This window comes from Mastomys coucha, unplaced genomic scaffold (assembly GCF_008632895.1).
Source record: "Mastomys coucha isolate ucsf_1 unplaced genomic scaffold, UCSF_Mcou_1 pScaffold19, whole genome shotgun sequence".
Lineage (NCBI taxonomy): Eukaryota > Metazoa > Chordata > Mammalia > Rodentia > Muridae > Mastomys > Mastomys coucha.
In genome coordinates this window covers 16,593,538-16,610,887 of record NW_022196901.1, presented here as the reverse complement: position 1 = coordinate 16,610,887, position 17,350 = coordinate 16,593,538, and the positions used below count along the sequence as shown (strand labels likewise).

The 17,350-nt window shown below is 40.3% G+C and overlaps 1 protein-coding gene across 2 annotated transcripts in view; it reads left to right on the top strand.

Moving 5' to 3' along the window:
- Reln (reelin) overlaps nt 1–17,350 on the top strand; it is a 457,134-nt gene that overhangs the window by 414,654 nt on the left and 25,130 nt on the right. For both annotated transcript variants that reach the window (XM_031380095.1, XM_031380094.1), the window contains exons 49-55: nt 1,422–1,615; nt 5,169–5,425; nt 9,292–9,446; nt 10,576–10,790; nt 14,631–14,808; nt 16,630–16,805; nt 16,909–17,015. In XM_031380095.1, the coding sequence (XP_031235955.1) occupies nt 1,422–1,615; nt 5,169–5,425; nt 9,292–9,446; nt 10,576–10,790; nt 14,631–14,808; nt 16,630–16,805; nt 16,909–17,015 (1,282 nt within the window). The remainder of the gene's footprint in view (nt 1–1,421; nt 1,616–5,168; nt 5,426–9,291; nt 9,447–10,575; nt 10,791–14,630; nt 14,809–16,629; nt 16,806–16,908; nt 17,016–17,350) is intronic.

Below are 17,350 nucleotides of genomic sequence, written 5' to 3'. Positions count from 1 at the left end.
TGCCACCCTCCAAGCAGAACCATTGTTCATTGAAACCATTGGTGAATGACTTTATGGATAGACCATCTCAATACACACACCATTTCTTACAGCCTTATTACAATGAAACCCAGTGTCTAAAAATTGTTCTTATTTTGGGCTTGTACCACAGTAAGAGCCAAGATTTTAAACTCTACTAAATACAAAACAAACAAAAAGACTTTATATATTTATGTTCATTTAAGAAAATACTAGTAGTGATGTAGAAAATACTAGATGTTTTGAAGTATACATTTAATATATTTGGAGTTATTTAAAATTTATATTGAGGAAAATGTATTTTCACTATTGCTATAGACGAGCATCTACATAAGACTGTTAAATTGATTGTTGTTTTATATCAAACAACTTTTATAATACTCATCTTTATTGTTATATTTTATAAATTTTAAAGAATATGACAAAAAAATAAAAAAAAGAAAGAAAACTTAACCTCATGCATCCATGTGTACTCACACAAGACAACCACACTCATTTAAATAAATAAATAAATTTTAAAACATTTTAAAGGGCATTGCAACTCTCATTATAATTAAATCATATAAGTATTTCAGTTGTAGTTACTTTTAATATTTTATCAAAAATAGTTATGTCTGGAGGCTAGAGGGATGGCTCAGGGGTTAAGAGCATTTGCTGTGCTTCCAGAGGACCTGAGTTTGATTCCCAGCACCCACATGATGGGTCACAACTGTCAGTAACTCCAGTTCCAGGGGATCCAACATTTATACACACAGATGTAAACAAAATAAAATAAATAGTTAGGTCAAAATGTTACTTCATGCTCGATGCCCCAGTGTAGGAGAATGCTAAGACAGGGAAGTGGGAGTGGGTGGGTTAGTGAGCAGGGGGAGGGGAGAAGGGATAGGGGGTTTTTGGAGGGGAAACCAGGAAAGGTGATAGCATTTAAAATATAAATAAAGAAAATATCTAATAAAAATTTTCAGTTAAAAAAGTTACTTCATTAATAACTGGTACTTTTTAGTAAATGCTAATAGTTGAAAGTACATTAATAAAAACTTAGCATACTTACTTTAATTTGCTTATACAATATATAGTATATAATATATAATATAATATATAATATATATGGAACCTCCTTAGACTATATGATATAATATAAGTATATGAGACATATTAATAAGTCCCAAGTACTAAAAATTGAAAGTTCAGCTAACATGAGCTGAGCATCATGCTGGAAGCTGGTATAAGAACTAATAGTGCAATCAGAGCGATAAGTGTAAGAGAGATAATAACACAACACCATGAACCTTACATTACAAAATATATACTTAAAAGAGCGAAAGAGAAGAGCTGAAATCTGCAGGATCTGAAATCAAGATTACTTACCGTTGCTCTTTCCCTACCCTGCTTCTTTTCCTTAGGGCTGTAGCCGATTGTTAGTCACTGTGGATCTGAATCTCACTAATGCTGAGTTTATCCAATTTTACTTCATGTACGGATGCCTCATTACACCAAGCAACCGTAACCAGGGAGTGCTGCTGGAGTACTCTGTCAATGGAGGCATCACCTGGAACTTGCTGATGGAGATTTTCTATGACCAGTACAGCAAACCTGGGTTCGTATCTGTCCTATCTTCAACAACTAGGATGTTGAGGGAAAATGTTAGTAAGGCTCCCAGTAACCATTCAAAATGCTCAGTAAGCCTACCAGTAACCAGTCTTCAGGGACCGGGCAGGGGGACTACAGTGACATTAGTAAAGTACACCTCTGAGACAGAAAAAACCACAATCACTAATCAGAGTTTTTATATTAAGAACAATTAACTTTTACATCCAAAGTAAGATTAATTGCTAGATTAAAATGCCAAAAGTGAATAAGCTTTGCAGGAAAAAAAAAGTGAAGGCTGAGTATATGATAATTTCAAAAATATTTAGAGAAACACAAACGTTTGTTTACAAAGTACCTACCCAGTATACATAAGAAAACAGTAACATGGAATATCCTTAAGATGCCTAGGACATACTAAGTTCTTTTAAAACCCTAAACATCCATCATGTATAAATTTCTAAACATGTTAGGAAGGCCAAAAGCAGTTGTTGGTGCCATTTAGAAAAGTCAGAGGGGCCAGATGAAGTGGTGCCATCTGAGGTCTCAGTAACTGTTGGCTGAGGTAGAAGGATCCTTGGAGAGCGTATATTGGACAACATAGTGAGACCCCATCTCAACAAAAGCAGGAAAAAAGAAAGGGAAATGAAATCGAAGAAGAATGTTGAGTCAGGAGTTACCTGAAGGAAACCGACCCGCAGCTTCACTTCATACCGTGGGTAATTCACGAACGGGGGAACTCGAGGTTCTGTGAAGATAAGCGGGTAGGGGGGACAAAGAAGCGACACCAGGAAAGAATGCTTATCGAGGTGTAATCTTTACTTAGTGAAACGGGATATATATACTTAGAGGCGAAACAGTCATGTCTTTTAGCACATAAGTGAGAATAGGAATCGAGCATATCAAGGCTAAGACTCCAGGCAGGAGGGCGGATCAAAGTCACAGCCCCTTTTGAATGTTGGGCTACTGGTTCTGGCTTTAATGTCTTGAGCTGGCTCCAGACCCCTGGTGAGTCGAGTCGAGTTGCTGTCTCTAGCGTTCATTGAGACCCCTCAGGTCCGGCACAGTTACCCTCCTCCCCTCGAGGCTCAGTAATCTATGGAGAAGATGGGGCAGAGGATTGTAAGATCCACAGGGAGGGTGAGTTCTCTTGAACTCTGTGTTTTCCAGACATAGCAGGGACATATGAGCTCATGGAGACAAAGACAGCATGCAGAAGACCTGCACAATCTTAAGCCAGACAAAACCCAGCATAGAGGAGGGGGCTGGGCACAAAATCCCACCTCAGACACAAGGAGCTATTGGCATTGGATTGCTTCTGGGAGAGGGAACAGAAATTTCTTTAGTGGAGTGGCACTTGGTGCATCAGACATATTCCACAGCAGACCCTGTGACCAGTAGTCAACCAACACAAACAATTGCATAGGGAAAGAGAACAGAGTGTGGAGTTGGGTCAGAAGGGAGGTAGAAAAGGATCTGGGAAGGGTTGGAGAAAGGAGAATGAATATGATCAAAATATAGCATGTAACATTCTCAAAGAATAAATTTGAAAAAAAGAAAAGAAAAGGGAAAGAGGTAAACTATTTGAAGTATTTCTGTCTCAAGGGAATAAAGCAAAGAGGGATCTAGCAAGACACCTAGCCTCTTCCTCTGGCCTCCACATGCCCATGCATGGACAGAGGCATCTGCATACCCACACTAGCACATGCACACACACAATAGGAATAATTTTTAAAAGGAGATGAGCAGATGAGCTCTAACATTAAGACACATGAAGAAATAAACCTCGGAGAGGCCTGCCTCAAATCTGCTGGTCTTCTAGCACCCAGGAACAACGTATTTGAGGGCATGGGATTCACAGATCACATTTTCCTTCCTTAGTGTCAACACTAATGTCCTTCATAGGCCCAAGAATGCACAAAGAGCTTGAAGTGTCCGAAGCCCATTTACATGCACCCTTAGTTGGTTGCTACCCAGAATACAACCTACTATGCTGGGCAGGTGTAACCTAAAAAAGACACAGAACAACAGCAGGATGGCCGAGCAGGCGGCTCAGTGGCAGAGCACTGTCTAGCATGTGCCAAGCCCTCAACCCTGAAAAGAAAAAAACTTAACAAGGAAATGCTGTGTCAACAAAAGGAAAATCGCTACACCTCTTTAATGTGGAAGGCAAAGATTAAAGCAACTATTGATACAGCTCTTAGCTATAGGATCCATCCCAAGATTAATGTGGATGGGGATTTTAGGACTTAAGAGGCTGCTCTTGAAAGACAGCTGGAACAAGAGAGAAAAGGACAGGGATCTCTACACAGGGAGAAAACTAAGGACATGTTTCCCCAAGTCCTATGAGCTCTGAATAAAATGTGTGGTTATATTGCTGGTTTGCAATGAGTATTTTTTAATTGCAGTTGTAAATGTAAGCCTCATATCTGCATGCTGAGTTTGTATTGGGGCATTAAGCTATCCGTCCTTGGTGACTAAGTCAGAAGACGAGCTGAGGTTGTTAGCAATTCTCCGTCAGTCCTCCTTCTGATGAAGCCCATTAGCAAAGCATTGTCTGTACCACATGCAACTGAGGCCTGCTTACGTTCAGGCTGAGGCTCAACATTCTACCACAAGCTGGTGTCCATATTCCTAGCCTGTTGCTTGCACTTAGCAGGCTAAAATAAAAAGCAAAGTGCCAAGGAGGAAAGAAAGAAGGCTGAAACCAACACTTATGGAGCAGGAAAAATAAGGTTAAGATTGGCTTGTATCTCTCAGAGTAGTGTAGACCCACAGCTACCTACCCAGGGTTGCAGATGTTTAAGGTCCACAGGCAACTCAAATGGATAGATAGCTATGGGTGGCTTTCGTTGTTTACGTTCTGTTTCTCTAGTTTAAGGACTTGTAAAAACAAAGCCTGTTAACCAGGGTCCACGCCCAGGAGTTGATGTGTTATTTTAAGAGGAAGAGTAGGGAGATGGGGGTGTATCTGGGAGGAGCTAGAGGGAGGAGCTGAGGATGAGTGTGATCAAAATTCAGTGGAACAAATTCAAATGTAATAAAACTATTTTTTAGTTTGTTTGGGGGCCAGGGAAACAGCTTAGTTGGTAAAGTGTTTGCCGTGCAAGCATGTTAGGAACCAAATTGGATTCCTGGTGTTCATTTAAAAGCTAGGTCTAGTGGTATCCACCTGTAAGCTCAATGATGGGAAGGTAGACAGGATCCCTGGAGCTCTCTAGTCAGCCAGTCAGTGAGCTCCAGGCAGTGAGAGACCCTGTCTCAAAAGATAAAGTGGAGAGCAATTGAAGAAGACACTCAAACATTGACCTCTGGCCTCCACTTGCCAACATACATATTTCATGTGCAAATGGAGAGAGGGGAGAGGGAGGGGGAGGGAGGGAGAAGGAGAGGGAGCAGGGGAGAGAGAGAGAGAGAGAGAGAGAGAGAGAGAGAGAGAGAGAGAGATTTAAATAATGTCCTCACCGCCTTGGGATATACTGTTGCTTAGTGCTGTTTCAGATCTTATCCTCATATGAAATATTTAACAAATATTTTCCCCCACTCTCACCATTTTCTGTTAGATTTGTGAATATCCTTCTCCCTCCTGATGCTAAAGAGATTGCCACTCGCTTCCGCTGGTGGCAGCCACGACATGATGGCCTTGACCAGAATGACTGGGCCATTGACAATGTCCTCATCTCAGGCTCTGCTGACCAGAGGACGGTCATGCTGGATACATTCAGCAGCGCCCCAGTACCTCAGCATGAGCGCTCCCCTGCAGACGCTGGCCCTGTTGGGAGAATTGCCTTTGACATGTTCTTAGAAGACAAAACTTCAGGTGATTTGCTCAAGAACACTGGACAAAGTACATTTAAAAGCAGTTGAGGGGCGAGGCTTATCACAAGTGAAACTGGGTCCTTTCCAAGTGTTTGGATGCTGTAAAAACAAAAGGGAGAACATCATTCTTTTGTACTGTCAGCATTCCCATTAGACATCAATCTCTTTACTGTCATTAGAGAACATATATGTTTTGTTTCTGTTTCCTATTTCCTACCTTTCCTATTGCTGCTGATGGTGTTTGGGTCAGGGTCTTTCTCTGTAGTTCAGGCTGCCCTAGAACTCAGCAGGAAGCTCAGACCGCCCTCAAACTCACAGTGATCCTCCTGCCTCACCCTCCTGGTTCCTTTCTTAGCATCTAAAGGCAGAATGTTTTGTTTTCTGCAAGTCAGGCACATTCACAATAGCATTTCATATTTCAGATCATGTCTCAGGGTCCGCTTGCCGTAGGTCTCCCTTCTTATCCTTGGTCCTCAGCCAGGATAGGTCAGTGATGCTGGCGACTGTGGGAACTGCACCCCATTTTCCTCTGAATGCTTTTCATTTTATAGCACTAAAATAAGTTTAAGGTGGTATCTTATATTAAGTTTGTGGTTTGCCATCCCACATGTATTGATAGTATTAGGTAAAGCAGTGTTGTCAGATACATGCTGGTGATGTTTAAATATCTGTCTCCTCCTCACACTGTAAGTCTACCCAGCAGTGACAACAACCATCCAGACAGTAAGACACTGTGTCTCATCCTGCTTAGCCCGGCCTCCAAAATATGGCATGTGGCCAATTTTACAATAATAAAAAGTTTCCAGAGAAAAGATATACCTAGGGAAAATTTTAATTTAAGGAATTTTAGTAACTTAAAATACTGAATTAATAATGTTTTGTTATAAAAGCAATAAATTATGTTCAGGTTATAAAATTGAGGAAAAATATAGAAAATCATGAGGACGTAAATTAGAATCACCCAGGGGATAACCAATATCGCTATTTATAAAATAGCTTCAGTGTTTTATATGCCTTAAACAAATATTTTAACAAAGTTGGGGTCTCAAATTAGATGTATTTTGTAGGCTGCCTTTTGGGGGGTTGTTGTTTCAAGTCCTTATGTGTCTTAGAAGATAAATTTTTACTGATTTTAAACTCCATTATACTTTATAATTTGCTATTGATGAATCTTTGCAGTAATTAATTTTATTTCATTCATTAGGATATCATGTGGCACAGGTGTAACTGCAAACAATAACCAACTCCACCCTGGCAAATGGAAAAGGCTCCAAGTGCCTCATCTTTAGCAAACGTCCTTATTCCCTAAGGTTTAGCTGGGTGAGGCAGTGCGCCTGCAGCCCCTGCTCAGAAAGGCCTGAGTACAGAGAGAAAGAGAAAAATGGGAGGTGGAGGAAGAGAGGGGGAGAAAGCTGCTACTGAGAGTCCCTCACATAGATCTGACTCAGGACTTTGCTAAGTCACTCATCTACTGTTTCCCTGCGCGATACTTTACATAAGTACATTTACAATCAGAATAATTTAAATATTACTTCTGTAGTGACAAAAGCCAATATAAATCAGAGTTACATACCAGCTCTATGAGTGCAGGAGACTGGCAGCTCACTGAGGAACCTTTCACTCTGTCTGCAGCATCCAAGGGAAGGCGCCCATAGGGAATCTGGCTCTGAGAATCACTGGAGTTGGACTGTTCATTCGCCTTGACTCTGGGTCCTCTGTCTGTGACTCCAAAGCCCTCAGAATGAAGACACAGATAATAAAGGGATCCCATCCAGCCATACAAGTCCCAGCACTGTGTTGTTCTGCAGGCACATGTGCTCTAACCAAAAGTAGACTCACTGTACATATACTGAGTTACAGGAAAGCCCCTTGGCCTCTCTGGATCTCTGAGGCCAGCTGCCTCTGCTACGCACATACCTGCCCCAAGCCTCCAGTTGTGCCTGTTAAGTCTCTCCATTGTAGACAGGAGTCTAGCTGGGAAGCGTTGAAAGTTGAAACTATGAGATTGAAGTATATCATCAACTAGCTACAACTTACATTATTTATTTATTTTTCATTTCTAACTTTACTAGCTAACAAATATAATATAAAATAACCTCTTCCTACTGGGCATAATGATACAGGCCTACAATCACAATACCCAGGAGGCTAAGGCAGGCATATTTCAAGCTCAAGCATAGCCCGAGCTACATTGATAATTCTAAACTAGCAACACCAAATAGACTGACTAAAATATAAACAGATAGGTAGGTAGGTAGGTAGGTAGGTAGGTAGGTAGGTAGATAGATAGATAGATAGATAGATAGATAGATAGACAGACAGATGATTGATGGATGGGTAGATGAATAGATAGATGGATGAATGGATAGATGATTGGTAGATGAATGCATGGATAGATAAATAGATGACTGATGAATGGATGCATGGATGGTTAGATAGATGGAACTGTGAAGGAGGTGAGTATCTATGCATATAAATGTGTTTTCACATTTAGGTAGAAAAATGGAGCTCAATACAGAAGATGTATTCTGCAATAATAATTCACAACCATGCTTCTTAAAGTACTTAAAGAGTCTTCTAAATTTGTTTCACCTTTAGACTTTTTGCTCAGTACAATTCCTCAAAGAGTTACTGTTGATCTGGTTTAGAAAGTTTGAAATTGTTTTAAAAAAATACTTTTCTAGAATACTTCACTATACATACCTAAATATTCAAGTATAAAGGACAATAGTGAGATAAACTTAGCATTTTACAGATAGTCAGTCTCTTTTTTGTTGATGTTTTGTGTTGTTGACACAGTCTTATGTAGCCCAGGCTGCTCAAGCTTGCTATGTAGCCAAGGTTACCCTTAACTCCAAAGTATTAGGATTACAGTATATGCCACCATACCCATCTTAATCTGAGCTTCTTAAATAATCTCTTTATATTATACCTTAATTTTTACCAGGTTAAGTTCAACTTAAAATATTAGGATTCTAATGTAGTCTTGTGACTAACTACACAATACAAAGCTTAGTTTTTCTCAAATACTGTCTGAGCCTCCAAAAGTATTCATCCTGTTAGAGTATTTCCAGTGAAGAGGGAAACAGGAATCACTTGAAACAGTTCTGCTATGTATATTGAATAAATTCTAATGATCTTTTAATAACATAGTACCTATGGTTAGTGATAAATATTGAGCTGGACATAGTGGCTTCTACCTATAATTTTAACCCTCAGGAGGCAGAGACAGGAGGATAACCATGTGTTTCAGGCCACCCTGGGCTACATCATTCATTCCAAGACAAACTGGGCTATAGAATGAAACCTTGTCTCCAAAAAAAAGATAGATGATGGATGATAGATGGATAGATAATGGATAGGATGGATGGATGGATGATGAATAGATGGAAGGTTGGATGGATGGATGGGTGGGTGGGTGGATGGGTGGTAGAAGGATGGATAGATGGATGATGAATAGATGGATGGATGATGGATGGGTAAATGGATAGATAGATGATGAACAGATGAACAGATGAATAGATGGATGGATGGATGACACACAATTTATTTTACAATACATTGAGGAGTTAGGCATGGTAGTACATGCTTGTAGTCTTAACAAACAAAAGACTAAAGTAAGAGGATCAGTCCTGAGTTTGAAGTCAGCCTGATCTGTAAAGTGAGACCTTGTCTTAACCATCCTACCCCTCAAAAAATACACTATATACCTGTCAGTTAATAAATGTTTATACTAGTTTCTATTTTATGTGATATATTGCATATAGAAGAGATTTGTACTTAATTCTAGGACTTGGTTAACATGAATATTTACTTTAAGTCCTTGCTAAATCTATCATGTATTTTTTAATCTTTTTTTTTTTTCAGTAAATGAGAATTGGCTTTTCCATGATGACTGTACAGTAGAAAGATTCTGTGACTCCCCAGATGGTGTCATGCTCTGTGGCAGCCATGATGGACGAGAGGTGTATGTAGTGACACATGACCTGACTCCCACTGAGAACTGGATCATGCAATTCAAGGTAAAATGACCATGGTCTCAATCGCATAAGTAACCATACATTAGCAAGCTAATAAGAACCATCTAAGATTTCATTGACTTAATATATGCTTTGAAAGATAAAACATAATGTTAAGGTAATATATAGCTCACCTAAATATTACTTAATAACTAGAAAATATTGTACTTCTATACTATTTCAAGGGAAAATTTCAGAGTTTATATAAAAGCAAATATTTACAATCAGGATTATACACTTATAGAACAAAATATTGGTTTAAAAATGTAAGATACTGATTGTAACTTACTAAATCACTAAATAAAAATTAAGTTGGCTGGGTGTGGTAGTACCCACCTTCAATCCAGGCACTTGGGAAGCAGAGGAGGAAGCAGACCTCTGGGAGTTCAAGGACAGCTCGTCTATATAGTGAGTTTCAGGCGAGCTAAGGCTACATGGTAAAACTCTGTCAAAAAAAATAAAGGGTACATTGTTTCCTTATAAGAGTAAAGCTATAATAGTTATTTGTACTTCTTCTAGAAGCTCATTCAGATGTTTCTGCAGAACAAGAATGATAGACTCCAGCATTATGGTTAGGACTCATGCCAGGAAGAGCTCTGACTGACATGTTGGCCTGGATTGATCCTGAGGTGTTCTGTCCACCTCAGTCCCTTTGGACTTGCAGAGCTGCCACACTATGGCACATTGAAGGCCCTGTGCTTCTGTTATCTTGTTCCACTGTATCTTGCTTGTCAGTGAAAGTGATTTATTGAGAGTTATAAATTAGATGACAAAATGCTAAAATTAGTAAGGCTGTTAGCAATCCTTCTTGGTCAGCTACTCTGCCAAACGTAAGTGCCAGACCATTAGCAAAACAATTTGTAAGCACGGGCCCAGGCCTTCCAAGGAAACCAGCCAGCGTGCGTCTAGCCTTTCTCCCAAATCCTTACACAATGTACTTGGCACTTTCTACAGTTTGTCACCTTGGGCAACCATGCCAATGTCCCCTGTCCACCAGCAAAACAAATAATGAACTTGAAAATACAGGTGGTAGATATCCAGGGATCTGGGCCTTTCTTACTGCCAATTCTTTGGGGCTGAAATCTGTAATATGCTTTTAATGCCTTGATAATCTTCATTTTCTGTTTATTAGATCTCTGTTGGATGCAAAGTGCCTGAAAAAATTGCCCAGAATCAAATTCATGTGCAATTCTCTACTGACTTTGGCGTGAGCTGGAGTTACCTAGTCCCCCAGTGCTTACCTGCCGATCCAAAGTGTTCTGGAAGCGTTTCTCAGCCGTCTGTGTTCTTCCCAACTAAAGGGTGGAAAAGGATCACCTACCCGCTTCCCGAAAGCTTCGTGGGGAAGTAAGTAGAAAGTTAAAATAGGCTGCACACCCAGGAGGCAGCACGGGTACTGCCGGCAAATCTTAAATTACGCGGAATGTGGATAAAGGGCTCTCTTCCTCCCTGGTGCTCGGGCCCTAATTGGTGACATCCATGGTGAGCACATTTCATGTTGTAATCCTCAGACTTGGAGGATTTGATCCTCAATAAACGTCCCTGTCGGGTCTTTCGTTTTTCTATACCCCAGTGTCATCAGCCAGGATGAGAGCAACGTTAATGACCTTGGAGCCAGATGCAAAGACACGTCACACACCTTACTGGCCTTGTGACTGTGCTCCAGGTTAAATGTGTCTTCTGAATCCCTAGGCGAGCTGGCAGCAAACCCCCAGCCTCCCTAGGCGAGCCAGCAGCAAACCCCCAGCCTTCCTAGGAGAGCCAGCAGCAAACCCCCAAGCCTCCCTAGGCAAGCCGGCAGCAAACCCCAGCCTCCCTAGGCTCACAGCTCCTACGTTCAGGCCACTGTCAGAGATGGCTTGTGGGTTTCATTTTTCTCTTATCACAGAGCATCATGTTCTGCACTTGCAGTCAAGTATTATTAGCCCAGAGCAGTAGATGAAACCATGCTCTGGAAAGTCTGTGGATAATTTAATTTAAGGTGATTGCAAAGATTCCCCGTCTACTGTAAAATTAGAAAAGAGATGCATTAAACAAAATGACAGGTGTGCTTCTACTAAATTAATCATAGAGTCTAGCTCAGTAAAGAGGCTTGTGAGGAAACAGACCATGATGTATGAGCAGGACGGAGGCTCTGAATAGGGCAAGTATACACACAGCCTGTCTAGTCCGATAGACGACATTATCAGTTCCCTAGAATAGATCAGAAGAGCTTATGCAGTTAAGACGCTGGGAGGTTACCCCCCCCCCAAAAAAAAAATATATACACACACACACAGTGGTTCAATTAAAAAGGAAACATCCTGGGGCTTGAGAGACAGCTCAGCAGTTAATAACATGGACTGCTCTGGGGGCAAACCCAAGTGTGGTTCCCAGCACCCACACTGGGTGGCTCACAACCCCAGGCTCCAGGCACAGAGGATCTCCAGACTCTACCCATAGAGATATACATATGCACATAGTGAAAATTAAAACGTTTTAAAATACCTTATAACAAAAACTGTAAAGATGAGTAGGCTCTGAGACTGGTTGGTTTGCAAATTTAATAATGGCTTTAAGACTTAAGGAAATGGCCCAGCAGGTAAAGACCCTTACTGCCAAACCTGAGGACCAGAGTTAGATCTCTGCGACTACAATCGACACCCTGGCATGAGTGCTTGCACACACATGCACACACATGCACATCCCCATACAAATAAATATAACAATAAACCGTCCCTTTACATTATTTCAAGGACCCCATTGTCTCGCTCTCTTACTCATTATCCCTTTATCAATAGAACTGGTGATATTGTCAGCTCAGAGATGGTCCCCTGTTGACTAGATGATGACTGCCAGAAAACTAGACCAGAATACTTCTTTACTATGTCTGGTGGGAGAGGAGATTGTTTTCTTTCTTAGAGAGCCAGAACAAGAACCCTGTTGAATCCTATTGGTACAAATTAGCCAATTCCTAAGCCACTTTGTAATTCTCTTTCTGTCTGTCTGTCTGTCTCTCTCTCTCTCTCTCTCTCTGTCTGCCTGTCTGTCTCTCTCTCTCTCATGTGTTGTGTGTATATGTGTTGTATGTATCTCTTTTTCATGTGTGTGTATGTTGTGTATTATCACACTATGTATATTTATTCTATATGTAATTTACATAGTATGCAAATATAACATTTGTTCAGATAAAAGACTTCTACTGTTGTGTGTTACCAATGCACTCACCACATAAAATGAGATATAGAACATTTACATTGCCCTAGAAAGTTCTTTACTTCTGCATTTTTAAACCAGAATCGTGTGGCTTATTTTAATATAAGGTTAATTAGAGCCTTTGTTTTTCTTTTACCCAGAAGACAGAGAAGAGCCATGATGAAATTAAAAATCTCTGGGAAATTGTCCTTTAATATAACCCTTTCAAAATTGTTTTCTAATTACCATAGTTCCTCTGAGAATGTTGGTACTCTTCTAGGAACTGAGAAGTTGCTGTGTGCTGAGTGCCTGAAGGCTGTATGCACACTAACAAGACTTTGTCGCGGACTTCACTCACCTCCTACATAATTTCAGAAGTGTAATTAGCCAATCTAAATGTTTCCACAACCACTGAAGTTCAGTTCATCTTGTCCATCCAATCAATAAATGGGCCAATTAATTGAAAAGACAGTTCTCAAAACAAGAAACACAAATGGTCAATAAATACTTGAAAAAAAAGTCTTAAATATCCTCAGCCAACAGAAAACTCTAAACTAAGATTGCTTTGAGATTCCATGTCACCCCATCCAAAATGGCATCAAGACAGCAAATGGGGGTATGTAGGGTGGCTCAGAGGGTAGATGTACTTGCTACCAAGCCATCCTTGGAACCCATATGGTGAATGGAAAGAACCAACTCCAAATTTTCTTCTGACTTCCACATGCACACTGTGACTGTGACACACACACACACACACACCAGATAGACAGACAGACAGATATAAAAGTATTTTTAAGCAATAACAACAAATGCTGGTGAAGTTACAAGAGGGACTAATATTCATTGCTATTGGGGGTGTAAACTTCACAGACACAATGGAACTCAGTATAACAGATTCCTCAAAACATTGAAAAGTACCGTATGACCCAATTATACAACTCTAGGATATACAATAAGAGGATGCTGCAACAACATACATAGTATCCTTGCAGATCCTTGTTTATGATGCCTTGGGGACAATAACCAAGAAACAGAGCCAAGACTCTCCACTGCCCTCTTCTGGCCTCTGCAGGCAGTGCACACATATGATGCACAGACATTCATGCACGCAAAACACCTATACAGATAAAGTGGCGAATAAATACTTTAATGTGGTACATACCCACCATGAAATTTAATGCAGCTACCAAAAAATAAAATAAAATCATGACATCTGCAAGAAAATTGATACAGCTGGAAATCATTATGATAAGCAAACTAAGCCAAACACTGCAAGTTTTGTTTCATCTACAGAACCTAGGTTTAAAACCTGCCATGCATGTCCCTGGGGGGGGGGGGGGATAGTGTAAAAGGGATCACAAAACTAGAAAGAAGATCGTGAGAGGAGAGGGAAGGATTTCAAGAAAAGTGTGGGATACTGAAGGTAATGGAATTCAGTAATAATGAAGCAGGAATTGGAAATAACCAGAAGAAAGGGGACCAGCCAGAAGAGGAAGAGCATGGGGGAGGGGAACCAGCCAGAGGAGGAAGAGTATGGGGGAGGGGAACCAGCCAGAGGAGGAAGAGCATGGGGGAGGGGGGCTGGGGAGGAAAAATGAATTGGAATGAATTGGAACAAAGTATAAGTAAGGGTCAGACACTTTGTATACAACCCTAAAATTTAATTTTACAAAACAAGAAAAAGGAATCTGAGTTATGATTCTAGAGTGCACTAGAAGATAATCCTTTGTTTGAAACAGTCCCCACTGATTTTTACTTGTTTTGCAAATTTCTACAGAATTGTGTTGAAAGCAGCTACACAGTTCCATTACTAGAAACTGGAAGTTTCAAGTGGTCAGAATACATTTTTATTAACTCAGTTCATCCACAGAGATAACCTCGGTGGTTTTTTTTCTCATAAGCACTGAGAATGTGTGTGTGTATGTATTTACACATATGTGTGTGTGTGTGTATACTAAAATGACTCTGAATAAAATTAACTTTTGTTTTTCATTCCTTTGTATTTGTGAACAGTCCTGTAAGATTTAGGTTCTACCAAAAGTACTCAGATGTGCAGTGGGCAATTGACAATTTCTACCTTGGCCCTGGATGTTTGGACAACTGTGGAGGCCACGGAGACTGCCTAAAGGAACAGTGTATCTGTGACCCAGGCTACTCAGGGCCAAACTGCTACTTAAGTCACACCCTGAAGGTACTGTTGAACTGTCCCCTTGCAGGCTGGCCCAGGACCAGTGTTTATGCATAAGAGTTTGTAGCAAGGTTATATTTCTCTGTCCCTGCTTCTCTGTGTTTGCCTTTCCCTCCTAGAGCTCCTCCCTTGTCTGTCTCACTGTGTAGCTCTGTGTACACCAGGCTGACCTCACACTAATAGATATGCCTGACTCTGTTTCTCAAATGCTGGAATTAAAGGTATATGCCACTCTGTCCAGCTTTTTTCTTTAAAAAAACAAAAAGCACTCAATTTAAAGTCACTATTTGCCTTTTTAAAAAGAGCTTACTTTTACACTTGGTACAAAGGAGAATGACACTATTATCCCAGAAATTTTCCAGAAAATACTATGGTCTAACTTATTAAAAACTGAAATGGAGCTGAGTCATTTTTGATATAATAGTTCAATATGTAAATCCAGTGAAGCTTCTGAACAAAGATGCCACACATGCATTTTGTTTCTATAAATAAGCAGAGACATTACATCATTTCAATAATGGGAAAATGTCCCAGCTAAAACAGTACAACTGCCGGAGATCATGGCTCCTGGACTGTACAGTGAGTTCCAGGGCAGCCTGAACAGGAAATCCTATCTCAAAAAAAAAAAAAAAAAGTACAAATAATTGAAGCCTAGCAAATGTTGAAAATAAAATTTGAAGATATTGCTCATCTGTGTCTAAAGAGAGGCCTGAGACCTCATATGAACATTCAGATGTCATTAGTATTTCTTAGATAAGAAATTCTATGAGCCTGCATTGTGAACTCTAATTCAGTCTTGTAATGAGAGCATGTGTGGTCAGCCATGCGTTTTTTTCAGGCTCGTGTTCCTACATATGAACATTCATTTATAAAAAATCCTACTCATTTTCTCACCATTAGTGAAGTAAAGGCAGATGGGCTTGCGTGTGCATGCCTTTAATTACAGGGTCGATTGGGCTCCATGTTTGAGGAAATGAGACTTACTTAAATCATTTAACCACACAAAATAGAACTCTCTTATAGAACTGGGGAAATGTATAGAAGTATATAGAGATACATATTGCTTTTACTGCAATTGCAAGTCTATGTCCCCTAGAAAAAGATAAAATTATGTCACTTCCCTTCTCTGGATAATATAAATTTTCTGGAATTTAAGGTCTGTAAAATATAGTATTTATGTGTTTGGTCTTAGTTATGTTTCTAGGATAGCCAAATTATTTTATATCTTTATTTTATTTTATTTTATTTTATTATTTGAACAGAAAAAAGATTGCCTCATGATTCTCTATAGCCATTATTTAAGTTACTCTGATTTTGCATTTAAGATTATATTAAAGGGGCGGTGGTGGCACATGCCTTTAATCCCCGTACTTGGGAGACAGAGGCATGTGGATTTCTGAGTTCGAGGCCAGCCTGGTCTACAGAGTGAGTTCCAGGACAGCCAGGGCTACACAGAGAAACTCTGTCTTGACCCCCCCAAAAAACAACAACAACAACAACAACAACAAGATTATATTAAAAAGATACTGATACTTTGACCTTGAATCTGCATTTTGATGTGTTAGAAGTTTACATTTTTATACCTTAAAAAAATAAAAGTCTAACTATTACATTTCATTTAAGCAGTTTAAATTATCTTTAGTATACTGTAGAAAGTAAAGTTATGAGCATAATCTACTGTCTTTCAAACATATCTTTGCAAAGACACTGAAATCAGTCCTGTTATGTTTAAGTCCAAGCAACTTTGTTGGGTAAAATACCATCATTTCTACCTGAAATCATTATCTTTAACTGCATCTCCTGACACTTCCACCACCTCCACAGACTTTCCTGAAGGAGCGCTTTGACAGTGAGGAGATCAAGCCTGACTTGTGGATGTCCTTAGAAGGTGGAAGCACATGTACAGAGTGCGGGATCCTCGCGGAGAACACTGCACTCTATTTTGGGGGGTCCACTGTCAGACAAGCTATTACTCAAGACTTAGATCTCAGAGGCGCAAAGTAAGTCACATTTCTCTCATGTCTGTCACACAGTTGACACTCACAGGACCTGAGTGACATCTTTGGTCTGTCCTTCTGAGAGAGAATGTGTGTTTGCATTTAGATTCCTGCAGTACTGGGGACGAATCGGCAGTGAGAACAACATGACGTCTTGCCATCGGCCAGTCTGCCGGAAGGAAGGCGTGCTGTTGGACTTCTCTAAGGATGGAGGCACGTCCTATGGGTGACAGCTATGCCACATCCATCCAACACCTTCAGAAACAAAGCTTTCTGACAGTGGCGACCACGAGGACCTCAGAGAGAGCAACAGCTCTGGCTTGGGTTACATGTCCTATTTGTGGGACTGCTTTTAGGCAGGAGCTACCCCCACCAACGGGGAGAGAGAGGGAGATCCCATTAAAAAGAAAAAGATTTTAACAGAATTAGTATTCTTATGTACTCTGTGAAATTCATGTATCTAAGGTATCTTGATCATACCCACAACCCACTCTCTTCCCCTCCAATTCCCCCCAGGTTCTCTCTCCACAACCCACTCTCTTCCCCTC